General features: G+C 42.2%; 8 protein-coding genes across 8 annotated transcripts; 3 read left to right on the top strand and 5 right to left on the bottom strand.

Moving 5' to 3' along the window:
• Positions 1 to 907: 907 nt before the first annotated feature.
• Bfra_005005 (uncharacterized protein) lies at positions 908 to 2,812 on the bottom strand (the record flags this gene model as incomplete). The annotated part of the gene is made up of 1 exon (XM_037335393.1): positions 908 to 2,812. The coding sequence occupies one exon, from the start codon at positions 2,810 to 2,812 to the stop codon at positions 908 to 910; it is 1,905 nt and encodes a 634-aa protein (XP_037192488.1).
• Positions 2,813 to 3,745: 933 nt separating this feature from the next.
• On the top strand, positions 3,746 to 5,955 carry Bfra_005004 (uncharacterized protein; the record flags this gene model as incomplete). The annotated part of the gene is made up of 2 exons (XM_037335392.1): positions 3,746 to 4,334; positions 4,406 to 5,955. 2 exons carry the CDS (start codon positions 3,746 to 3,748, stop codon positions 5,953 to 5,955), a joined length of 2,139 nt encoding a protein of 712 aa, XP_037192487.1.
• Positions 5,956 to 6,961: 1,006 nt separating this feature from the next.
• Positions 6,962 to 11,823, bottom strand: Bfra_005003 (uncharacterized protein; the record flags this gene model as incomplete). The annotated part of the gene is made up of 2 exons (XM_037335391.1): positions 6,962 to 8,713; positions 9,928 to 11,823. 2 exons carry the CDS (start codon positions 11,821 to 11,823, stop codon positions 6,962 to 6,964), a joined length of 3,648 nt encoding a protein of 1,215 aa, XP_037192486.1.
• Positions 11,824 to 13,695: 1,872 nt separating this feature from the next.
• Positions 13,696 to 14,819, bottom strand: Bfra_005002 (putative filamentous hemagglutinin adhesin protein; the record flags this gene model as incomplete). The annotated part of the gene is made up of 4 exons (XM_037335390.1): positions 13,696 to 13,948; positions 14,100 to 14,254; positions 14,310 to 14,709; positions 14,760 to 14,819. The coding sequence occupies 4 exons, from the start codon at positions 14,817 to 14,819 to the stop codon at positions 13,808 to 13,810; spliced, it is 756 nt and encodes a 251-aa protein (XP_037192485.1). The 3' UTR covers positions 13,696 to 13,807.
• Positions 14,820 to 17,597: 2,778 nt separating this feature from the next.
• Positions 17,598 to 17,885, top strand: Bfra_005001 (uncharacterized protein; the record flags this gene model as incomplete). Its single annotated transcript, XM_037335389.1, has 2 exons — positions 17,598 to 17,650; positions 17,738 to 17,885. 2 exons carry the CDS (start codon positions 17,598 to 17,600, stop codon positions 17,883 to 17,885), a joined length of 201 nt encoding a protein of 66 aa, XP_037192484.1.
• A 2,080-nt stretch (positions 17,886 to 19,965) lies between these two features.
• Bfra_004999 (uncharacterized protein) lies at positions 19,966 to 21,412 on the bottom strand (the record flags this gene model as incomplete). Its single annotated transcript, XM_037335388.1, has 3 exons — positions 19,966 to 20,074; positions 20,132 to 20,867; positions 20,926 to 21,412. 3 exons carry the CDS (start codon positions 21,410 to 21,412, stop codon positions 19,966 to 19,968), a joined length of 1,332 nt encoding a protein of 443 aa, XP_037192483.1.
• Positions 21,413 to 23,074: 1,662 nt separating this feature from the next.
• On the top strand, positions 23,075 to 24,459 carry Bfra_004998 (uncharacterized protein; the record flags this gene model as incomplete). Its single annotated transcript, XM_037335387.1, has 5 exons — positions 23,075 to 23,084; positions 23,138 to 23,463; positions 23,517 to 23,747; positions 23,831 to 24,035; positions 24,101 to 24,459. The coding sequence occupies 5 exons, from the start codon at positions 23,075 to 23,077 to the stop codon at positions 24,457 to 24,459; spliced, it is 1,131 nt and encodes a 376-aa protein (XP_037192482.1).
• A 647-nt stretch (positions 24,460 to 25,106) lies between these two features.
• Bfra_004997 (uncharacterized protein) lies at positions 25,107 to 25,313 on the bottom strand (the record flags this gene model as incomplete). Its single annotated transcript, XM_037335386.1, is given in 2 exon segments — positions 25,107 to 25,112; positions 25,131 to 25,313. The coding sequence occupies 2 exon segments, from the start codon at positions 25,311 to 25,313 to the stop codon at positions 25,107 to 25,109; spliced, it is 189 nt and encodes a 62-aa protein (XP_037192481.1).
• Positions 25,314 to 25,992: the final 679 nt, after the last annotated feature.

The raw sequence follows: 25,992 nt of genomic DNA, 5'->3' as shown, positions 1-25,992 counted from the left end.
CATTGATCCGCTGGCCAATTCCCTTTCTACATCAAGTTTTTTCTTTTTAGAAAAACAGCGTTCTCGTACAATGGAATACCAGTCCGGCCTGATTGCTTAGATTCTAGTCAATCAATCTGGTCTCAACCAATATCAATCAATGGACGCCGGTATAGACGTGTAGGTATCTGTGGGCGAGGATAACTAATTCCTGCTTCATTGAAATACAGGCGTCCATGAATGGATTTAGTTTGTACGACATCGACGTGTGAATGTGGTCTACAAGAATAGAGAAATGAGAATGGCATCCCCGTTAGAAGTAATTTGTCGTTTCTGTACTAAAAAATAATTCAAGTCTGATGAATAATTGAGTAAAGAAGCCTACACATATAGGTAGTTTAAAGGACCTAGAATAGAGGTCATCGTCACTAGCTTATTTTTAGTGACGGTGAGCTTTTGGTATGACAACTAGACAAATTTGATAATCTAATTTGATCATGCGGCTGACTAGGTAGAGCGTCATTTCCAACATGAGAAGAGATGTAGAAAACGATCAGTTGAGGTGTTCATAGATTTATATGTGAGCACATCTCTTCATGATCGATCTCATTTATGAAACTATTTTATATTCAAGTACCTAGGAAGAACCATAAAACTATAACTTATGCCTTGTCGAATCAGAGAGCTTCAGTCTCTTAGTTGGTCCTGTAGCATCTGAGATATCAATGGCGCCATCAATGAAAACATTTCTCCCACATCGATGCGACCAGACGTGAGCTGACTGATAACACTAGACATTGGCTAGTTGAGCAGGATCATAATCGAGACAATTCATGGTAGTACTAGATGACAAGCCAACAAGAACTTCGATCGAGTCAGCAATATGATGGCTGTTTGGATGAACATATCAATCTTCGCTATCGCCAAACTACCTAGCATCATCATCGTCATCGTCATCACCATTCTGTCCGAGGCATGGAGAATACTCAAGATCTTCATCACTTGTCTCACCCTTGGAAATCTCGATTATATGCTCCCGGTCGAGTTGTGCATTTGACTCTGGCTTAGGCCAAACAATTGCCTCCACCACATCGGAGTGGGTGTCCAGATCAGAGCCTCTGTCTGAAATATCCCATTTGAACAGATCTTTTCGGCACCATCTTATTTTGAAATAGTGCTTTTCCATGCGTCCAATGGCGATTTTGTAATAAAGCATAAGCTTCTTCCACATCCTCCTTTCGTATGCCCAGGCCATCTTCTTCATCACTTTCCCTGACTCAACCGAATCATACGCCAACACAAAGTACTTGTTTTTTTCTGCCAAAGAAAGCCTTAGTTTTTCTGTATTTCCCCTTGCAAATGAGTATTCGTAATACTCTAATACTTCCATGGCTCTTGTCACTCTGGTCCAGTAATCCAGTGGATCAACAGCTCTAGAAGGCCCAATCACAAAAACCCCGGTTGGGCCGCTTTCGCTTTGAAGAAACTCTCGAAATTTAATGGAACAAGCACGAATATTCTGGTATTCCGGCTCTAGTACTCCAAGTAACTCTTTTCGATACTGCTTGAAACGGAGAACGTCCTCGGCGGTTTCAGTGTGCTCAAGAGAAGGATCTCTGATAGCTTCGACTAGTTCTCCGCAGTCGAGGAAACTTTGTTCGTCTTCTTGAATGACCAGTCCACCACCGACGGCCTCGGGCGGGCGAATCGAAATGTCATAGACTCGGATACTGCGTCGAAGGCCAGCGAACTCTCTGTTGATAACGACAAATTCTGCACGATGGAACAACCAGAAATACTCCTTCAATCTTTCCCCGAGAAGAGTCACACATTCAATAATAGGAGTGGCCCCGCTAGTGAGCTTGACGTATTCGCTAATGAGCTCCGGCGAAGGTAAGTCAGGTACGCTCAAGTCCGCAGGCCATAGCTTTCTGTCATGATCTCGGTCATAACAGTAGTCCGGAATCACAGGGATTTCAGCACATTTGATAACAAGTCTCTTAATATTCCGCACCATCTTTAATGGTAGCAGATTGTTAACCAGACCTCCATCCAAGACAAATGATATTGCTTCTGTGTCGGTTTGCCATTCATGGAAGATCATGGGCAAAATTGAGATGTTTAGGGAGACATTCGGATACCGATACACTGAAATACAAAATTCAGCGAAAGCATTTGAGCTGAGACATTTTGGTTCGAAAGAGTTCAAGAGGACGTTCCAATTCTCCACTTTCTCAATATTTGGGGTATCGCGAAACAACGGCTTGTCTTGATGTTCTTTAGGCTGCCAATTTGTGTAACGAGTTAATGGGCAGAGGTTGATGATACAGGGCTCCAGGATTCCATTTCGTTCGTCTTCTTCAACTTCCAAACTTTCATCGAACACACCATCTATGAATTCCCAATCACCAGGACTGTTGCTGCAGTCTATGAAAATAGGGTTCTTGTACAAGATGGAAATGCCTTCCTGGTATGTTTGTTTACACACATAAAGGATTGCAGTCTCGAGATTGTACTTCTGAGTACTGCCATAAGTGGTTTCTGACGAGACTGAAGCGGCTTGTCCTAGGACCGGGTTGACTAGGAGGTATGAGTAAATCATGTCCCGAATTTCTTGTGGAATGCTGATGAGGGCGCCCTTAAGTTCTTTGATTTCGACTGGAGAACTGGACAATGTGTCCCTTACTGTGCAATCCATGATTTGATTGAGCGAGGATCTCGATAAAGAGTGAGATGCGTCCACAGTAGTGTCAATCTTTTCGTCTGGGGTTGTTGACTTCGAATCTTGTTTTGTAGTAGTTGTGATATCTTCTCTGGATGATGGATGATTCATGACCTATGTTGTCTAGCACTATAGTGTCAGTAAATACTTTGGCATAACTCCAGGTACTATTTGATGTTCAAATTTGAATCTTAAATCGAATGCAACTTACATGTGCGAGTCTGAAAGAAACGACTCTGGTCAAGAAAAAACTTCTTCACCCTTCTTGAATACCTACTATCTGTAATGGAGGAATAGTAAAGCAAATTTTGTCCAAACCTTGTGGTTGAACAATATTTCGGACGTGACTTTTTTGGAAACCTCCAGCTTGGAATGAAGTGAAAACCTGAAAGGGAGGTTCTTTGGGATTTGCAAAATTCAAAAGAAGAAACTAGTTTTACAAGAGATGCTAAGAAGAAGATTCAAAACACTACTGGATGTTCATTAAAGAAAAATTCGCTAAAGGTCGAAATTATAACTAATACATTCACTTATACATCAATCTTATCCATAATCCTGTTAAGCCTAAGTCCGAGTCCGAAAGCCGATAGTTATGAGAATTTCAAGCAGGTCAAAGCACAGGATACAGCAGTGGAAGCATTGAAACTAAATTTTGACAACCTTTGTTAGTATTTGGATAGTCTAGGCTTCTGTACTTGTTTTTAAGTTTTCTTTGCATCCTTGAATCACACCTGTTTATCGATAAATTTTTCTGTATTCGCACGAAAGAAATCTTGAGAGCACAATAGATTTGAAATACACCCTATCTTTCGAAACTTGATTGTGCTTTTGTCCACATTTAGCCCTGGATTTCAGTTTCCAACTCAATAGCAAACACCATTTAACTCAGTCAGAGGTATCTTGCGAAGACTCAGCTTGTGTTGGTTCTTGTTGGAAATTTGTGCAACACTGCCAGTTTTACACTTGTCATAGGAAAGTGCACACGTATAAGATTTTCGAAACCCATCATTGCTGATACTACGGACTACTTGATCAGTTCTCAAAATGGATACAATAGAAGCCCAAAATCAGGCAGCGCTTGCTTTGATCACTATTACACCACCCAGCTTACAAAATATACCTACAGAAATTCGGAGAAATATATTTATATGTCTATTGGTGAACACCGAGTTAGCAGAGGCGTCTGCTATCGACCAAAATGAGAGATACGGAGCTGATTCGAAGTACGGCTTGAGCCCACAGGTACTCCTTGTCTGTCGCCTTTTCCATGAAGAAGGAAAGGAGGTTTTGTATGGTTTGAACCATTTCATTGTGGAATCACTACCGAACATACACGTTGAAGCATTGGAAGCAATTCAACCCCTGACCTTATGCAGTCCCTTGACTCGCTGGGACAACCAACCTACCAACTCCATACAAAAGGCTTCATTGCAAAGGAACCCAGGTATTAGATTGGTAAGAAAGTGGAGGATGATATTAAGCGCCAAGCTTCATGAGCCCCGAAGTCAAGATGGCCTCGTTGAACTGTGCCGTTTACTTTGCGAGCTTCAAATACTTTCAGGAGGTTCATTATTGAGAGAGCTAGAAGTTTGCATCATTCCCAAGGGTGCTGAATTCAAGTATGGCTATTTAGGTAAGGCTTACTTCTATGTTTTTTCAAGTTGCTCGATTTAACAGGTACTAATGCGATATTGAGTAATACAGACGCGGCCGACATGCGCGAAAACCTTGTGCCACTGGAGCTGCTACGAAATATACCTAGTGTGTCGATTCGAACAGCCAGCATTTCTGAGATACCAGACTTTGTATGCAGGGATGAATGGTTTGATACGCCACTCGTGACAAAGTCAATACTACCTACCGTTCCCTATCGATGCTTCCTCATCGACCTTATCCAAGGAAATTCAGAAGTCGAGTTGAGCACTAAAATGTTTACTGCTCTCTTGGAGTACGCACAGGCGTTTGAAAGGGACCCTGAGTTCAAGAATGCGATGTCCTTGACTTTTGAAGAGGTAGCTACTTTGATGGCTGGGGAGTTCTCTTTATTAAGCGATAATCCGTTCCTCAGTAAAGTGTTTCATCCTAATGGACTAGCTCATACTATTGAGGCTGGTCTACAAAAGGCGAAATATATGACCGAGATCGAAAGTGGGGATATTACTAAGACCACCAAGTTCAAGGAAGAGCGATCTATCATCCTGAAATATCTAGAACGCCAGTTTTGTAGGATAAGCCACGCATCCCAAGAACTGGTTCAATTTGTCAAATTACAAAAGCGAAAATGGGGCGTGTTTGATCCTGCCTGTACAAAACAGTACAACGGTTTTGACATGGTGATCTATACTGAAGCTATGGTCTTACTCGAAGATTATATCGCATCATTTACTCGAGAGCTCGACGCGTCAACCAAAATGGCAGTACGCTCCCAATTCGGTCTTTTTGGGCATCGCTACGACTTTATGGCAAGAGAAACCAAACTTAAAAAATGTCGGGTAGCTTATAATCGGAGAGATCCCATCACGTTCAGAAAGTACTTCCAGGATGTAGTTAGCGATATGGAGCTTCAGTACTTTATCATACTCACGGCTAGATCCAAGCTGTATGACTGGGACACTGGCAGTAATATTCCTGATATACACGTCACACCATTGAGTTCTTTAGAAGCCTGGGAGATTAGATGGGACATAGAAGAGCCGACAGTCACGGTGATAACAAAATCAGAAGCCCAGAAAATGCAACATGATTTCCAGCGCCAAATCGCACAACAAATTTTCCTTGCACAACAATCCGCGACACACGAAGCAGAAAATCAATTTCCAGAGAATTACCAGGGTTCAGATACCGTCGATGGAGATGGAATCAATGGCCACAAGTTAAACATTGAGAACAATGCCGAGAATCTTATTACTGAAACGGAGCTTGTAGCACTCGCAAATTGGGAATCTCTACCGTATCACGATGATGACGAATTCTATGAGTTGACTTTTCAGTGGGATGGCGATCAGTCTCGACCGCCATCTGTAGCCAACGCTCCTATCTGTTCTGATGGTGCTTCGGAAACCGATTTCTACGAGGAACTATTTAGAGATCACTCGGACGATGAGAGCTTCGATTTGGAGTCTGAAGACGAGCATGAAATCGATGATGATCTTGCCAGTAATGGCGGATCTATTCTTCACGCTCTACCTTGGCTTGCAGACTCTGGAAGCTCTCTGTCACATGTATTCCCGTGGATGACACGTTCGAAGCAATGATCACCCACTCTCATCCAGGATATTGCATTCGAGCCGAACTAGTTCGTTACACAAGTCTGCAGTCTCGCTACCTGAGATCTGGTAGACCGAGTGAATTATCTTCATTGCCACTCAATTGGCGTAGTCCTTTTGCTATTCCTATTTGATAGACTAGAGCTCTCTACACTGGATTGCAGAGATTATGGTTGAGATGTTGGGTTGATGGGTATTAGATCACAATTATAACTACAGATTTGACGATTAGATGTGTGCCGAGGGAGATTTCTGATAGTTTTCTAATATTTGAAAGCTTTTAAGAAGTCAGGGGGTCAAAGCAGAGCACTGGAGATATGAGAAGAAAAGTTTTGTCTCCACCAGAAGTCTTGACATTTAGATAGATGATAAGAATACAATTCATAGTGCTCTGTCCATGAAATTCAATGGTGAAAACTGATATGCATGCTCGATTGACCAAATCTTCCGTGAGCACCACCTCATTGTCTCTCTGTAAACCTTTGATTCTACTATAAGTGTGTCTAGCGGTGAGCTTCGTTAAATTTAAGTTTAGAAACACGGTGCGGTACAAAATATTATAAGTTTGCTAGAACTCAGGGCTCACTCATTCAATCACCACTCAGAACCTTCATGTGTCAGATAGGCATCTAAGCTAGCGGTCTATTGTCTAATGACTACCAGGGAAGATGAAGCAAATAATGACTAATATGATCAACTTCATTTTTTTCTACCATCTTTCAGATATTTCGAAGATCCGGCTAGGAAATAACATGAAAGATAAAGCTGTAACTCCACACCTGAACTTCTCATCTCCAATAAATTATGACTGTCAAAGAAGGAGATCCTGATGCCAAGACTAAAAGCAGAATAGAGGAAGAAAATATCCGACCGTCGTTTGCAAAAACAATAGGAGACCCCACTAGATTATATTAGTCCCGAAACCATTGAGATTCGTCAGATAAATGTTACCTTGCAGCATGTTGTCTTAAGAATCTTCCACCGACTAAACTCTTCATTCCCGATATGCATCTGAACTCAGCGATTTGCGGCAACACCTGAGACCTCCTCGTCCCAGTATCTCTAGTTTCTTAACATCCATATCCGGTTCAACTTTATTCCAGGCAATTCTTTCATCACATCTCAGAGGCTCCACGTCAATTTCGGTGGAATGGACTGAACCCTTCAAGTCGCATTCGAAGAGCCGCCTCCTCGCGTTGCGGATGGCAAGGTACTGAGTATCCATGTCATCGACTGCACACTTGAAGTTTGCCACGAATCCTTCCACGTCTCCATCTCTATGAGCATTTGTGCATTTCTTAATGGCAATCTCGCGGGGAAGCAGTTCGAATCTCTTCTCATATTGACCGTTCAATCTGCAAATAGCAATCTTGGTCGCCATTGTTAGTTCTCTATCCAAGGATTCCGCATAGTTTTTTACCAAAGCAAGTCCCTCGCTTTGCACTCCAGGAGACAATTCAAATGGTGGTGATTCAACAGGATCGAGTAGACCACCGCTTACCTTTTGGTCTTTGACGAATCTGACCAAATCATTGGCGGCTTGCTGAATTCTTTGATATTGCCTCTCGAGGAATGTTATGGCATTTGACCGAAGAATTTTTAGTTCGGAAATATCCTGTGCTCCTGCTTCCTCGTTCATTTGCATGCGTAAAGCCTTCAGCAAAGCGGATTCTACAGGATGCGTTCCACGAAAAGGGTTTTCTGCCAAGTATGGACTGTGATACAGATCATCGATGGTCATGTGGTTTCGGAATTCATATATTCGTTCAAAGGCCTGGGCATAATTGAGAAAAGCGTAAAAAATTTCGTGGAAAAGTTCGACTTCAGAGTCACCTTGAACTAATTCAATCAAATGGGTTAAGTACATCGTCTCCGGTAACGATACCCTTGTATGGGGTGCGAAACTACGCCAATGGGACCCTAGTGACCAGCTGTAAAAGTCTAACCCTCGTCTCTCTCCTTCAAAGAGAAAGTCGGGCACTTCATCTGGATCTGCTCCACGAATGACAACTTTTCCAGCACATCGAAGAATCTCCAAGGGCGAAAGAACGTCCTGTATTCTCTCAGCTGCTATTTTATTGGTTTCGGCGCTCTCTCTGGGACCTCCTCTCGATAAGCTTGGATGCTCTAGACTATCCCAAGGCGCAATCGCAATTTCCATGGACTTTATTCGATTTTGGCAAATAGAGCGACAAAGATTTATAACATTATTGCGTCCGTTAGAGCGCATTGGGGCTATCAATATCTTCCAATGTTCGATGCGCTTTACACCTGGCACAGTTCTCAGATGATTTGTGGCTAATTCGCTCGATGAATGAAAGCGCTCAGGGCTCGCAATCTCGCAGAACCGGGTCAAGGCACAGCGGTGAAGCAAATGGCCCGAAGTTGACAGAACACATTCTATGAAGAATCGATTTTCTCCATAAAGTATTTCCACCCCTTCTGCGTAAAATTCCTTGCAGACACGTAGAATAGCGGGCTGGAGATCGTACTTGATTTTGGAACCCCATCCTCCGTCCTTGTGGACACACGAGGCTGTGCCCAGTTCAGGATTGAACAAAAGATATTTAAAAATTTCTCTCCGTATTTCAAGTGGCATGCGTTCCATCGTTGAGGTTGATCCTGCTGTAAGTGGAGCCTTTCTCTTGCGGATGGAAGCTTGTAGAGCATTTCGTTCTGAGGATTGGCCATTGTCTCGATCGATTTTCTGCGATTGCTTTTGAAGCACCTTTGTGGTAGTACGTTTCTTGTTTCGAGTCATTGTGAAGGACTAAGCCAGTTGTCAGTCATGTAGAACACTTTCGCGATGAACTTTCTATCTCGAATAATAGCTGAAAACAAGTACTTGAGGCAGCTATAACATGTTAAAGGAATGATATGGCAATACTTACGGGAGTCTGATATTGAAATTTACTCTGAAGGTATCGAATGAATGGGGGATAAAATAGAGAAATTCGTTGGATAAGTGTTTTTTTTGGTTGCGGAAGACGAAGCGAAGCGTAAAGACTCTATTTGAATTGTCATGAAATATGAAACTACGCTAGTGAGAGCCTTCCGTATTAATAAAACTTAATTTTCTAGATTACAGCAGATTGCCACCCAACATTCACTTCACTTCATACAAGATACCAATGTCGAACTTGGCCATTTGCTATCACGTTGACCTCTCTACCGCTTGGGGCAATTCACGTGATTTGAATATCATTCAACTCTTTCTTCATCCAGCGGATTAGGCCACTGTGAGGTTTCCTCGTCTTCTTAGACATTCAGATTACAGGCTACCATAAGGATCCTTGTGGAAGGTTGTGTTTCAATCTAATGTGCAATCTTGGGGAACAATCAATATATTCGTTTCTCAGGGCAATATGTTAGGAAAGTTGAGAAATATGTGTAATCAGTTTGTAAGCAATTCTAGTCACTTTTTCATGGTTGTTTGTTGTAAAAAGCTGTCACGCTCTGTTGAATAGTCGACGATTAGATTAAGAATGGAACTGGGCTCTGAAGCTTTACTATCATTGCTCGAATTGTGTATCTCAACAACTGATAGTATTGTGTGTCAGCAAAATTTGATATCTTAGTAACGTATGTAGAAATGGCTGCACAAGTGAGAACCTTGACTTTGTCATAATACAGGCTCCTGGTCGCTTTTCACGTTTACAGGTTTTTACTTTTCGGCTCAATGTCAAGTCACTTGCACGTAAAGAGGACTGTAGTGATTGCCAGATTGATGGATTCCATTATGATAGTAAAAAGTTCATCAAAAGTTCTGAGTCAAGTATAGTCCACAGCGTCGCGAGACACTACCTGAATTACGTCAGTGAAAATCAATACTCTATAGCCCTCTAGTTCATTCCTGCTAAAGAATCGTTGATTATGCTTCTGCATCGTCTGACTACGTCACAAGCTCTTTAGCTTCCTCGGAATCTGGCTGGTTTTCGTGGAAATTGCCCCTTAATTCACAGAAGACCATTCATCGTCGCCAAGGTCGCTCTCATGATTGTTTTCGTGTTCCTGAGACTCATTGCGGGCATAAGAGCGGTATTCAAGCCACTCCTCATTGACTCTCATGTCTGGCTCATAAATCTCCCAATCAATCATCTCATCAAGAACACTTGGCATAAAAGCTGTCTCGCGGACAGTTGACTGCAAGTCCCACGCATAGAGCTTCTTCCGTGCCTCTCTGATGGCAAGATACTGGGTATCCATGTCATCTACAGCCTTCTTGTAGTTGTCCACGAAACGATTCCACCATTGCTTTTCATACGCCATCTCGCATGACCTCAACAACTGTTCTCGCGGAAGAGCATCGTATCTGGAGTTGAATAGAAGCTTTTGCTTCCGGATGGCCACTCTTGTTTTTCGTTCCAGTTTTCTGGCAAAGCTTGAAGCATAATCCTCGAGCAAGACCATGGCTTCATTGGCGGTATCTCCGCACTTAGAATGGTAATGTTTTTCGGGCTCAAAGAACCCCTCAGGTCTCTTTTCATTTTTGATAAAATCAACCAAGTCTTTCGAGCACGCTTCAATGGCCTCGTATTGAGGCTCCAAGTACAGAATCAAAGTTTTACGGTGAAGCTTAAACCCGTTCACGTTGTCCTCCTCCATGGCGATCTTGGCTGCGCACAACGTGCTCTCCACAGGATGCGAGCTGGAAATGAAAGGGTTGCTCGACGTAAAGAAGTCAGAGCTTGTCTCAGTTATATCAAAGCTACTGCTTTGGTCCAAATCTTCCACATTCAGGTTTTCCATATCCAGCTTGAATTCTTCAATGCGTTCGAAGTTTTGTACGTAAGTAAGAAGATTCTTGTACATTTCCTCGATGATCTCGACATCTGAGTTACCTTGGATTAGAGTGACCAATCTCACCTCATCAACGGGATCGGGCAAGATAGGCGTAAACTCCTCCGCAAGCTCCTCATCGTAGCTCAATGTATCCACATGAATTTCATGAAACTCAGCAGCACGGATGGTGAATTGCTGAATACTTCGTAGTCGCTCCAGTGGTTTAAAGGTAAGAGCCAGTTGACTTTCATCTACGTAGGTTTCGGCAGAACCCCAGTCTCTTTCGATACCTCGAGGAACGATCAAAACTTCCATTGACTGTATATCTGCCATGTAGATGTTGCGACAGAGTGATGCAAGGCCATTCCCTACATATGATCCGCGCTCTGTGGCACTCAAAACAATCTTCCAATGTTGGACGTATTTCGCTGCCGGAATGATGTTGTTGTCACCTGCAGCTGTACTGACACGATTGAGTAGTTGATATCTGGTCAATGCAGAGAGAGCGAAATAATCAGTGCCAAAATGATAAGAGCTCTGCGGGATACACTGGACCAGAAACCTGTTGCATCCATAGAGAACATCCATCCCCTCATTATATGTCTGTTTATTGACTCTCAGAATTGCTGGGTAAAGTTCTAATGCAACTCCATAACCGCCTGTCGCAAAGCTTTCACCGAGAAGTGGGTTGTAAAGGAGGCACTCCCAAATTTGCTTCCGGCACTCTATAGGAATCAATTCGAGGAGAGGACAGCCGTCAATCGGCATTGCTGGATCACCAACTGTTGTTGGAAGGTGAGCCTGGATTAATTCTTGGACCCTGATGAATTGATCTCCTGAGAGCATCTGAGAAAGTTGGATGCTTAAGGCTGCCGGGATACCGTGAAGCAATGACGCAAGTGTGTGAAACGTAACATCTGTAGCCACAGAATCGCTGCTTGTCTCATTATTTTGAGATTCTTCATATTGAAGAGAGTCCTCTTGGTCGTTCACCATGGGTTCGCCGGCCATCTCTTGATCGGGGATTGTGGTGTTGTTGGTGGATTCCGAGGTTTGGATTGTGTCGGAACTCATTTTAGAATCTGAAAGTTTAAAGAAGTAAGCAGATGTAAGACTTAGGAAGTAAGTGTGTAAAAGATTTTGTGCTGAGGTGGAGATGGAGATAGTTGATCAACTGCCAAGATCGCTAGGTCTTTGCCAGTCTGTTCACTATACTCCAGGAAGTGAAATGAATGGATTCAAGCAGCAGAATGCAAGACTTACTGGCTCAGGAATTGATCAAGATGATAAGTTTTTTGTGGAAGAGATAATCTCTGATATGTAGTTTTGTAAAGGAAAGTAGACGCGAATCTAACGAGGATGTTGGTATGAAAGTATAGAGTTTACGAAAGTCTATAAGAAAAGTTGTACTATTGAGTCGAGTAATGAAATCATTAACCGGTACACAGATATTTGATCGAAGAAATTAGTTGTTGAGTTGTAGCAGAAGGAGTGCTTATAAGTGCTAGAGGTGCTAGAGATGAAGAACTAGTACTTCGCTTAGGTCACTTAGCACGAGAATGGTACAGTAAGTCTTAGGTACTGTATTATCTCCTTCATCTAGGTTCATTGATGTGGAAAATTGTTCTTAGGGTCAGTGAATTGAAAAAATTCCATCGGAATATTATATACAGCAATCCAAATCATTCGAGAGCATAAATGAGGCCTTTTGAACCTCAACAGACACCATGAATCATCTGCTTTCATGCTTACATGTCCATTACTAGATGGCTATTAAGACTGCAGAATTCACCATAATAATTTTAGGGGGAGGATTTCTGCATTAATTGACTTCAGAAGATGGAACAGCTCGCCAATGGATGTTCCTCCTGAGTAACCTTTTGTCTTGAATGTGCCAATATCAGTTGAAGTAGATTCACTATAGCAAAGTCAGGGTTGATGTTTTGCCTTCTAAGATATATTGCAGTAATAATACCGTACAAAGATGTCACCTCAAGCAATGTTGAAAGAAACGTTTAGTCACATAACGTATGTCATAGAGTTTGAGTGAACAACTTTATCTTTGGTATCTTCAGAATCGAATAATTTCTCAACCCACATTCTTTCATTTGTTAGATTAATATGATAAAAATATATGAAGTATTTTGCACCAATATATAAAGGTATTGATTGTCTTTACAAGACTCTACTGACCAAATTGTTTCCCCACAATTTCTAGATTCATCATTGAATTACACGTGGGGACCCTCAAATCAGAAACAAGCTCCCTAACTCTGTTGTTTGATTGAAAATTCTTCCTCCTAATATCAGAAAATCCTAGTCTCATCTTATCCAGCAGCTCCATGAGCTTTATGTAAGATTTCCGTCTCTACTTCAGGAAGAAATTCTGAAAAGTTCTAGCAGGTGATAAGTTCTAGCATTCCTTCACAAGGAAAGATAATTATCATTTTCCATGTCACCGCATGTTTTGATAGATAATCGGATTTGTTGGGAAATCTCTAAGGCAAGTGTCGCAGCATTGTCTACTGGATAGAAGGAGGGGACGGTAAGCCGTCGGCCCCTTTCCTGTTGATGAGAAAATGTTGTTTTGAAAATGAACCTGCATGAAATGATGTGCACCAAGAAACTCATAAGTACTGGGCGACTTGTCGTCTCAGAGATCAGCCGCCATTCTAGGAATTTTGCACCTGTTTTCCCATTTCACAGAGCCAGTGACCACCGCAATCAGCACGTTCGTATATGTTGGCCAAGCAAACATGATAGAATTTTCATATCGTTCTAACGCGAACTGTTTGGGATCAGCCTACAATCAATGAATCATGATCAGACTGACCGCAAATGTCAAGGTCGGGTGTACAATGAAAGTCTTTTGTCAAACATCAGAACGCAATGAATATCATTTGAAAGCAGCAGCTGCACAAAAACCGGAATTGATTTAGATTGGGCGGGTAACCCTTCATCATTAATAAGTATTATAATTAATTTAGTACAATAACGGATTGGCAGCGAAGAAGAATGGTTGAAATCGCTGAAACGAAATGCCCGGCAGTTAAGTACGCTAGTAGCCACAGCCCTGTTGCTGTCTGTTGGAGATCAAAACAGAAGGGTCAACCCTTTCCAAGGTCTTATTGCCTATCAAGTCTGCAATACTTTGAGGCCCCGAATAGAATTGCGTTCCAAGTCCTGGTTGACCGAACCACTGTAGAATCGGATAGTCAGCATCTGTTTCGGTCATAAATTTGTGTAGTGAGAGCTGGAGCAAAATTCTTGTTTTTAAACAGAGAGAAACAATACCAGTTACTGAGGTTTTATGTAGGGAATGGTGATATTCAAGGGCAAAAGATACTTACAGGAGCAATAGGCCCAGCATTTAGTATCAGCTTTTGGGTGGTTCGATAGACATGATAGTCGTTAGGGAATCCTGGATCATCAGGTCGATTGTTGAGATTCGAAGGCGGTAGAGATCTTTGTGAATACGGCGTATCGGCGGAGGATAGAAACATACCTATCTGTGTTAGTTGAAAACAATTCGTTACACAAGTAGGCGGTACAGAACAAACCAGTCTCTTTTCCAAACCTGTCTAAGTAGGTGTCTGGTGGAAGCTCTACAAACCCGCTGATGGGTTTCCCATTTATGTCGATTGAGAAACCTTGGTCCCCTGGTGTTACATCCCCTGGATATCTGAAACTTCCATACGGAGGATTGAGTTGAGGATCCCACCAGATTTTGAGAAATTCTCCGGGTGTTAGTCCACCAAATCTATCATAAGATGATAGCTCACTGGAGAGTGGAAGATATTTTGGGAGTGTTTTCGGCCCAAGTCTCCAGTCATAGCAGATGTATTGAGCGGAAGATGGCAGCGGGCCTGGATTTGTACCAGTGCAGTTGCAGCCATATGATTGATCGGGCTCATCTGGGTTGCCAGGCCCATCAAAGTGACGAGCTTTCACTGATATGGGCTGAGCTGAATTAGCATCAGTGGGCGATAGCTAAGGCGTAGTTAACTCACATAGGGAGAGGCATTGCTGACAGCTATGACACCTGCAAGAAACGCAATTTGTAGCTTCATGATGTGGGGATGATAATGATGATTACCAACGCTACGACGGATATGTTTGAATCCCAACGATGGTAGAGGATATATGATAGAGGAACTGGGTGAGGTGGTTGAGAGAGGCAGCCATCGCGGATATTTATATTCGAAGCAGTATGAGCCCAGTTGTGAATTTGGTATGTAAATATTGGATGTCAACAATGATTTTGTGAGTTAAATTAAATAATGATTCCTCCCGAGCTATTGGACAAGGGAGGAATTTACAAGCATAGCATAAGACAACGACTTTCAGCCACATCCCATTACATAAGATGAATTCTTGGCCCATACTTGGCTTGCAGATAAATGCTCACCGATGAAGATTTTCTTGCCGATACACACTGAATTGGTATTCCAGTGCATTTATTCAGCCCATTTGAGACTTCAAAGGGCTCAAATGGCGGTAGCTGAAATTCAAACTACATGCTTTTTGGGTAAGACAAGAGCGGGTAATACTGCAATCTAGGCGTTTTTGAGAAACAATACAGAGGTACAACTCCATGGACGGAAGGGTATCGTCGGGTGCTCATATTGATAGTACTGTACTGTCGTGAGATTTTTTGTCGTCGGTATATTGTTTGTATAACATGGGGGAAGCATAGACTACTCACAACGGCTTGAAGGTTGGAATTTGTGACTGCACAATATGAACGGAATCGACTCAACATTGAGTTGTGTCTCCGGCGAATTCTGGTGTGGGAGAGTCGGCTTTGTGAATTAAGAATTGTATTGCTTCTGTTTTGCCAGGTTCCAGGAATGTTGTGGAGATTTCTCCATAAATCATGTGATTTTGTTTCTCGTGACTCGGTTTTCAGCTTTGGATGTGGGGCACGCTAATGATACCATGAACGACCTTACGTCCTGTGCAAACAATCCAGACACATCATTACAGACATCAATTGATCCTCTCCTGTCTCGATCATATCGTATATATTAGTCTCAACAATATTGTCGGGAGCTTTGGATTCTTTAGTAAACTTCCCCTGAAGCCCGATCAGAATACGAATGTCCGCCATCCTGTGATATGATCTCCAAGTACCATTTTGGACAAGCGTATAACGGCTCAATAGCTATCAGTGTCACTGGTCGTACAAATGTCTATATTATGGGGCCGGCTGGACACAGTTCACCAGTAGGTGCATGGATTGATGGGACACTTCCCAGCTTTCGAAATTTGTCACAAATTCATTCTTCAATTGTTTGATACCAAAATTCACATGTTGATTATTCAATTTCTAATAAAAAACTATAATAATCCTTAAGATATACTATTCGATCTATCAAGAGATATCCACAAGTCTATTCTTGCAGTGTCCCGTTAGTCCGTACACCCACTGTTTGTTTTTCAAAGCTAACTATCTCCAAACAATGCTACACTGGTGCTCCAAGATTACTTTAACTTTCATTTAAGATTATAAACCCACAAACCCCTTTCTTATCGTGTACAATGCTAGCTTGTCAGATTACTTCCACAACTGTTTTTAGCAATCAAGGAAAAACACAAACCCAATGCAACCTATCCACCAGGCATGGTGTCAACTTTAACCTTTTGGCAGCGGAAATACAACTATGGTTTCGTCCGGTTTGTTAACATCGTGAAATTATATTCCTGAGAATATTCAGATGATATCAGACAGGTCTATAAATTGATCTTTTAGGAGACATTTCCATATTTCAAATTCGTGGGAGCTTTGTGAATAGGCTTAAGAAACATTCATGGAGAGAATCCCAATGTATTCTATCTTGAAAGGGAACATACCCTGATGCTTGTTCGTAAGTTCTGGTCCTTTCAACTTTCCCACGACATAAGTCTACACTTTCCAATGCTCTTTAGCCTCTTTGGGCAATTTCATTCATTCTTTTTCCGCTTAGTCTGTTAACCATCCAGGTTCAGCAGTCTAGTTTCAGTAGCATAGAGCCTGAGATGATTATTAGAATTCACCGATGCTGTAACTTCCCATAGTCTTAAACTCACACAGACACTACTAAAACGCCAGCATCCATCTTCTCGATTCGATAATCGAATTATGTTTATTTTTAAACCAAGTTAAAGCAGGGAACGACGGTTTTGTTTACAATTCCAGGAAGTTCTCCCCCTATTCAAGATAAACGGCACCGTAGCTTCGAAGCGACAAAAGATTGGTCCGTGCCAAAGCATTTGCTTGAACTTGGCGGTAAAAAAATCGTGAAGTCCGAAAGCGATATCAACAGCGTTGACAAATGAAAGAACTCCGTTGAATTATCTTCCATCTAGCACAAAATCATAACGCAACAATCATTGGTTGTGCCATAAATGTAATTTTTTGTCAATGCTAAGATTTCGATAAAATCGATGGAAAGTACAGTCCTGCTACTTGACAGAAGTACTTTATGGAGTTTTCTGATTGATACCGAACATACTTCTTCGTGACTCATGTTTTCTTGGTCTAAGATATTGAATTTGAATTGTAAGACTGAGGTAAAAATGAAAGGTTGTACCTAGTGCCTAAAGAGCCAGCCATCGTTCTTTCCGTAACTGATAGTACAGATTGCTGACTCCAGTAATCGACTCCAGAATATGAGATTCCTGTTCTTTGAAGCTTGGGAGCGCTTCCCAAGGTAAGAACAACTGTCCACATTGAACCAGCAGGAATCAATCTTTATAAGACAGGAGCTTTGTAGAAACCAAACATTGACATCTCAACAGTACTTCTTTTGATTGACAAGCGAATTCAACACTCATCACCACAAAATATCAACACCAATATCACTAGCATGGCAAGGTTCAGCGAGTATGATCTTGGTGATGACGCAGAAATGGTTTCACGGTGAAAATAAAAACAATACAGATCCGGTCACAGATTGGTCAGAGCTAGCTGAATCCTTCAGGAAAGGAACCGTCTACTCTCATCTAGAAGGGACAAAAGAGTTCTTTCAGATGCCATCTTGGACTTTTGTTCTGATTCTCTCAAGGATGCTCTGCGAAGATCACAAAATGAGTCGAAAGAAGCGCTCGTCAGTCTCCAGGAGATTTGTGTGGAAGTCGCCAAGAATCTTGAGTGAACCGATCCATTTTACGATAAGATTATCAGCTTATTACTCCGGACGAAAGAGTCCTAGGGTTTCTTTGTAGAATTTTTCATAAAAGAGGTGAGTACCGGGCCCGCATGGAATATCAGCACCTGGACAAAATTATGCAGGGAGCACGGAGAGGCCTGCTATTTTCGACTCAAGATACGGTGACGAAACATTTTAACCTGGCTAGTCTTGCACTATGATATTGCCAATCAGTAATCACGACTGGATCGGTATGACTGCTGCAATGTGGTAAAGGCGTGAAGCTCTCGAGGTAATCGACGAAAGAACGATTTTTCCGGCGCCTATAATCATTCTTTGGATTCGAAAAGCTGGCTTTAAGCTACTCTACTTCTCGGTTTACAAAGGGAGATGCAGCAATCAAGCTATCAATGAGAGCACTTTGGACCTCGAATACATACAGATTTCAGGAGTATCACCGCGAGGGGCAGGAACAACCTACAACGGACTCAGTATGAAGCGGTGGTTATTCTGGAAAGAACGTCTCGAGGCTCTTGAGAAAATTTAGATGAAAACACTTGAGTTTGGGCTAAAGATACTGTTGATAATACGACTGACTTTGGTAGCATGATAGACCGCGGTGTAATGGAAAGGAACCTGACCGGGGATGAGAACGGAGAGAATGCTGGAAATTTAAACAAACAAAGACAATGAAATAAGGAAGGGTGATAGTGAAAGGTGTAAATGAGAAGTTCTGGGACGCGCATTATAAGAAAGATCATTGTCAAGATCGGCATTATTGCGCCTAAAGAATAAGATGCAGTTGGCAATGTACGATCGATAAATGGAATCGCCATTTAGGAGATAAATTATTTGACCAAGGGCTCTCAAAGGGTAATCATGTGTCAAAATATCAGTAGGGATAAACAGAGGGCTAGAGAATTATTTTCATTGATCATGTAATCCAAGAGCCAGCCCAGTAGCCTCATTGTCTGACCCGATTAGAAGATGACAGAGTGATGTGTTGTAAAATATTGATTTTTTGGTCAGGCTATCTAGAGATGAGGCAGTGAAGCAACTACATATCACTCAAAGTCCCACCAACTCTTGCATGCCTGTATCTTCTGTTGCTCATCCTCCACCAATTTCTAAATCTTTGTAAGCGATAACGCCGAGGCATACTCTAGTATACACGGCTGGAATGAGAAGGGGCCAGAGGTGATGCATTATCGTCAATCTGACCATCGATACCATAGATTCAGAAATATATCTGCTGTCAGCTCCAATGAATCATTCATCCGACAAAATCCGTGCAATGGAAATCTCCAATGGAAACCTTCCCACATGCCATTTCAGCCGCAAATTCCTTATCCGTGCAACCACACTTCTCTCCGTCCAACTCATTATTAATCACTCATTGTTGGGATCTAATTTTAAAGATTATCAAACTGTACATTGTGGTTCGCAAAATCTATAAGCAATTTCCCGTGGTTCGCATTCCTGAGAGGGAGTATCGAAGCAAAGGAAGAAGAGACAAGGGATATGTTCTTAGTCAATATCGGTGACTGTTCTTGATCATGTTAAACTGTATTGCAAGTAACCATTAAGTTGTTAGAGGAGAATGAGGCTCATCTCTGCTTACATCAGACTTATTCACGGGTAAATGTTTATTGCCATGCATGGTTTGAGGAGGGGTAAAAGTTTGGATGGTATGACACTAATGCATATTTTTCCGAAAGTGGAAACGACGACATTGGGCGTATCGCAAGGCATATTATTTGGCAAATTTGGGGTTATTGACTGAACAAGTATTTAATTAAACTAAAATTTCGTGATTCATGACTTCATGACTCGTGATTCATGTTAATTTTCCGTGCAAATGAAATTGTATGCCAAGATATATATGCAAGTAAAAAGTTGGTCGTTTGATATAGTAGGAATAGAAATCGTTGATCTCTGCGAATAATAATTTTAGGTCATTTCTTCGTTCCCTGCTGGAAGTTGAAGTGGAGTCATGCATGGGGAATGAAACTAGAGCTTATCAGTAATATCACAAAGGCACATTGAACGATATTTGGTGCTTACACGTGTGCCATGCGGTCTTCGATCAACTCGTTGAATTTGTCCCGTTCGTCATTCGGGTTCCTGGACTGCCTTGAGACGCGCCAGTATAGACATTTTGGTTTTGCACAAATACTACCATGACGGCGGAAAAACTGGGCGGTGATGTTAGTCTTTAAATCCTGAGAGTTTCAAGGTGTCTTCGGACTTACGCGGCGGTAGCGGTAAATATCTCAACCCTCGATGTACTGGCATCAGTCAAAAACATAAGTCCCATCGCAAAGATTGCTGTAAATGCTGCAATAACTCCAAGTAGCTCTCTGGTAGATTCAAGACTTGAAAGTACTGCGATGGCAACAGTGGGTAACAGGCACGCAATGACCGTGGCTACAGCTGAGGTAAAGCGTAACATGCGTGCTTCAGAGTAAACAGTAAGCCCAGCCCTATCCTTTGACTTTTGATCTCCCTCTGCTGTGCTAAAGATAGACTTCCTGCGAGAAAACCAAGAGCGGGAGCTTCCTGAACTTTCGATTTTTTCAAAGAGCGAGTGGCTTTTATTTTCAGTAGTGGGCAGCCCGTTTTCTTCAGAAATAGTCTTTCTTTTCTTTCGCCGTAACGCTTGTTTGATGCTGTGCCAAAATGGGACAAATTCGTTAGCGACCCACAAAGTTAGACCGTCAACCGTATGACCTTTTCGAGGCACAATAAGATCGAGATTGTCAGGATTAGGAGCTGTTGGCCAAAAGATACTGCGCACAAGACTGACAAACTGCCATTTCAAAGGCTTTGCTTCGACTACATTTTCTGTATAGTCACCCCATATACATGCCGCATCCCCACTGATACAATGTTCACCCACTCTCTTCAGCCAGGTCCTTAGAGTCTCCACATTGTATGGATCTGCCCTCGGCAATGCTGAAATTTGGGAGTATTGTAATAAGGCATCATCTGAAAAAGAGATGGAATTAGCGATGAATATCATGAATTGATAAATTGAATGGCATACTGTATTCTTTCAAAACGACTCTTATTTGCTTCATAATCTTCACTTGCTTAGACTTGCACTTGTTATCGTCCATTCGAGCATGTATAAGATAGTAGTCCAAATTCATCGCCATCATTGAAGCTCTTGTTATGCCCTCTTGCTCACCCTGGCGATGTTCATTATATTCTGCCTGATGTAGCTTCCTACTTAGGTTCTCTAGTTCTGCTTGATAATAGAGCAGACTTTTGATGTTAAGGTCACGGAAGGCTTTGAACGCTTCGAGATCTGGGTATTGCGCAATCAATTTAGACACAAGTGGCCATCCTGGCAGTGGCCTGTTCAAGTCTTTAGATGGGTCTTTGATTTCATCCCACGGTCCTGATGTAAATGGCGGCGGAGATGTCGGGGTTCCAATTACGGTCTCATCAGTTTGCGAATTTGAAGTCGGACTCGCGGGCTCACTCGACTTTGGGGCTTGAATGGTGATTTTACGAAGTTTTTTGGCCATTGCAATTTCTTCTTATTTGTATGAACAAGGGATTGCTTGAGGTTGTGCTGATTCAATAATTGAATAATAAAGGTAGCGTATGTACAACAATAGACGGCAAAAATAGCAAAAGGGCACCGCTGTTCTATCTTATATTTACTATGATATAACCCATTTACCTCTCTACAAATGAGAGTGATTCAAATTGAAGGCTGAGTACAGCATTGCATGCTGAATTGTGAGCTATCAAAAGTGGTTGTCTAAAATCACATATGATTTGTGCCGGATAAAGACACACTTGACAGCTACTGCTGTGAGAAAAGTAGGAAGCCCATAGAGAACGAACACACTTTGGACTCAGCAAGCCCTAGTATCTAATGAAACCTTACCTCCAAATCGTAACATACTTAAATCGGGCGCAAAAAAAAGTTGACCAACACACAATTACAACATTTTCGAAGTCTACTTGAGAAGATCCAGTTGAATCATAGCAAGAGAATTTTAACGTCGTATCGCCAGCGGACATGATTAAGGCTTTGCAAAGAATGCGACACCGGTTCATGCACTGCAAGGCTGAGCTTGCAGGTCATTAGCAGCGGGAAATTTTTGACCTCGAAGCAACACCTATTACACATACTTGAAGAAGAAAAATGAAGAGACAGAGTCGTTTTCGATTCTCAGTCGCTATACAATAACTCGAAATGTTCGATAGGCATTTGGCAACAGCTATTCGCGATAAATAATTCCCAGAAGCCGAGTTTGACATTAATAATTGCTAATCGGTGAAGATACTTATCTCGGGTGAAAGCGACATGTGTTGGCGTCCAATAGATGGAGCCTGACAAATTATCTTACATCGAGCATGTGTAACACAGCCTGACTGACAAACCGGAAATTTTGAGGCTCTTTCTAGAGGGAGCAGTGGGATCTCGATGCAGATTTGAATTTAAAACAATGCAGTATATGAAAAGTCAACTGCCACTCGGGTCATATTTTTGAATTGTTAAAAAAAACTTTCGTGAATCAATTTTATTGCGACTGGAATTATCGCGAGAATTTTTAACGAGCTCAGAAGTCACTCAATACATATCAAATCCTGGTCTGTGTGATACAATCGTTTCTTGGCCCTCTGTCCATATTCTTACAACAATCAGACGAACGTGGCGATAAATCCTTTCGGTAATTCCAGCCAGAGGCACAGGATGATTTGGTTCTTTTCACTTCTTCCAGCATCTCATTGATTTTTACTATCCCTTGAACCATGTTTTCAGTGAGAATTCACCGCTCCGTTCGATAATAGCTCCAAATTATGCTACCAAGCCACACCACATGGCTAATTGGTCGGTGAGGCGGGAATTCGGGGGCCGGCGCCTGTCACCATCTATCTGGGTCTGACTTTATGTTTCAATCTGCCCTGTAAATGGCTCAGTCAAGGAGAATTGGTGGCTATCTCTCGAAAGGCAGTCAAAGGCAATCGAAGAAGGATTCTCAACCGCACAACCTCTCTGGTGAACGGATTGAGTGCGGCTCCTCAGGATTGAAATTATGAGATGAAAGCCTATAAGAGAGCAGACAGCTCACCTATTATATTTTCAATCAATCATAAACAAACACACTCTTCCTTTGACCACAATTACCAATTACCAGAACCAAGCAAGCGCCCGTGAGGCAGTGATCAGGAACATGGCAGGTGGTACGCGTCATGCGAAGCGATATGCAAAGTTTTTCTGGCGCTGACTTTCACAGATTGTCCTAAGAACATTTCTTCCAATGTTTTTCTCTCCCTTCCCATCGAATCTAAAGCTTCGAATTCAAAGCGCGGCCGATCTGTTTCGGACGCTGGCTCCGAACAATCTGCGAGATCCAGCCTGTCTAGAATTACATATGTTGAGGAAGATGCTCAGATCGTTGCATATCCAGACCCAGAAGATTCTGATAGCATCATCCCGGCCAATTACGCCTACTTAGATCGTCTGATTGTGTTCATTCGTATCTTGTTCTGTCTACCAATTCCAGTGATGATGAAGAAGAACAAGAAATCTCCAAGGTCTGTCGAGGCCGTGCCATTCGATGTAAGTATGGAATATATCGTCTCCTTTGGAGGCTTGCTAACGGATCATGGCAGATGGAGAGCTCTCCATGGGTACTCTCCGTGTTCGTTCTATCAACGCGCAAAGATTCGGATAAACATCCAGTGCCCAAACACGCGAAGTGTACTATAGATACCGGTAATATGCAAGGAAACATCGTGTCGAGGCATTTCGTTGAGAACGTCCTGGAGTATTCAGAAGCAAACTTTGTTCGTTTGACGGCGGAGGAAAGGGAGGGCGGCTTTGGTATAACAGGCCACAAACTTGTGAGTTTCGAATGCTTCTTCTTCTTGCAGTATTTCAAAGGGAAGTTGTCTGGATGGAAGGGAACTAAATTGCTTTGCTCCAGGTGCCGGAAGGAGCCATCTATTTGACTTGGTATCACAGCAAGAGTACTAGGGTTTTCCATAGCATGAGATTTCTAATCTCGCCCCATTCCCAATGCGACCTCATCATTGGAGCTCGATCCATACTGAAGGACAACCTGCTTGGCGTTCCCAACCTGATGGCAACAATACCCGCTAAAGTTGCAAACACCGGGGATTTAGAAATGGGTAAGCAGCTCTGGATACGTGGTTGATCATCGATCATGGCACAAAGCTAATCAACACCATTATAGATAAAGAAGAGGAGGAGCTTAAAAAGGATCTTCTGAATCGGGAGAGGAGCTACCAAAAAAAGGAAGTCGAGCTGATGGAAGCGGAAGAGGATATAGAAAACAACAAGGAGTTAAAGGAATATAGAGATCTCCGTGATGTCGCCGAGAAATCCTATCTAATTCGAAAGGCAGAACTGGACAACAAAGAAGAGCTAGCAACCCAACTGAAAGAAGAACGGGAGAAGCTACCAGGCTATGATAATTATGTGGTCCTCTCTAAGTCACAGACTAATTCCTCTGGTCTAGAACAAAAGAATGATGCAGGTTTAGTTCGACGTGCCGCCAAGAATACAAGTGAAACATCTCCACCTAAGGGATAAGTGTTTGCGGTATATTGGGATACCTATTGAGGATTCGCAATGAATTGAAGAATTCAGGAGCAGTCATTTGCTGTGTGTGTTGGCACGGATACTGGAGGTTTTTGGAAGGAATGATCGCGCTTTTTTTATTGATATTTTAGAAACTCGAAGATATGGGATGGTAGCGTTTGTTGTTTGACGGGTCGGCCAACAAGAAAATTGAGAAGGGCTGGTAAATTTCGGTTCGATTAGATTTTCATTGAGCAATCAGGGTAGAATAATATTAGCTGGAGGATTGGGTTGTTTTATGAATTGATGAGTTTACATTGCTTTAGTGTCTCTTTGCAGAAGTCAATGAATACATGACCGCACACAACGCGTCGAAAAGACCTGTTTCAATTGTGAGTGAATTGAGTCTGTATTGTCTGACCTCTTTTTGTATTTCAATCCATTTTTTCACTTGGAAATGAAACTACCACGTATTTCGTCTCGGCGTAATTGATATCGATGGAGAATACTGGGGGCGTAGCCGTACCATGAAAATGAATGTCCACGACAGATGAGGGTGATAACGGTTCACGTTCCAGAGCTTTCTCATATCCATTATTTTAATCAAAATTTTAGGCGTGATCAACACGACCGATAATTCAAAGAGTGTGGAGGAGACTTCAGTGCTATTCCGGATATAACACATAGTTGCTAGCTGTCGCGGTCGAAGACAACACCACTTCCGTCAACTTTTCAACACTTGTCGAGATAGCCTGTATGATCTTTTCAAGCAACTCTGGTATCAAGATTCCATGAAAGCTGGCAATCAACGCGTTTTTGATGGCGGCAAACCCATTTGATGAGCGTAGATGAGCGTAGTGGTACATTTTGACAGCAAGTATAGAGTAATTATGTAATGGCGCATAGCCCCACCTTTTCAACGCCTAAGCACCCTCGCACCTAAATGTCAACGACTTATAAAATACTACAAGAATTCAACTACAGATGTGATAGTTCAATCTAGTGACATAAAATTAAATAACACGTTATCTTCATTCAGCAACACGCTCTTAAAACTGTTCAAGACAATCTGGCTACTGAAGAGTATAATTATTGGGAGCTTCTTTCAAAATGCCATATTATGGAAGGCCCGCTTCTGTTCTTACCGAGTCTTATCAACGCCAGAGGCGTCCAAAGTACTGCGTGTGATAGACATCGTTGACAACATCAAGATGATATTAAAGAAAGCACGCAACCACGTCTGTGTTACCCATGGCTATGGCTCTCCAGCTGTTGAATTGCCATGTGATATGGCCATCATGTTTCGGCGAGAACTAGATATTGCTCCTGAGGGATGCAGGCAAACCAAATCAATCTCTCGTTCTCAACGAATACCGGTCTACTCCCAGATCATGTACCTTTGAGATCTGCATGTTGATGATCGAGTCGCTTGCCGCTTGGTGTGACGGTCAGGTGCCTCAGATTCGACAACTGTATTTATCTACGACTCAAGCATGATGCAATCCAAGGCGACAGTAGTCACTTTTACCTTATACTCGGCGCCGA

This window comes from Botrytis fragariae (assembly GCF_013461495.1).
Source record: "Botrytis fragariae strain BVB16 chromosome Unknown tig00000054, whole genome shotgun sequence".
Classification (NCBI taxonomy): domain Eukaryota; kingdom Fungi; phylum Ascomycota; class Leotiomycetes; order Helotiales; family Sclerotiniaceae; genus Botrytis; species Botrytis fragariae.
This window is presented reverse-complemented; position numbering and strand designations above follow the sequence as displayed.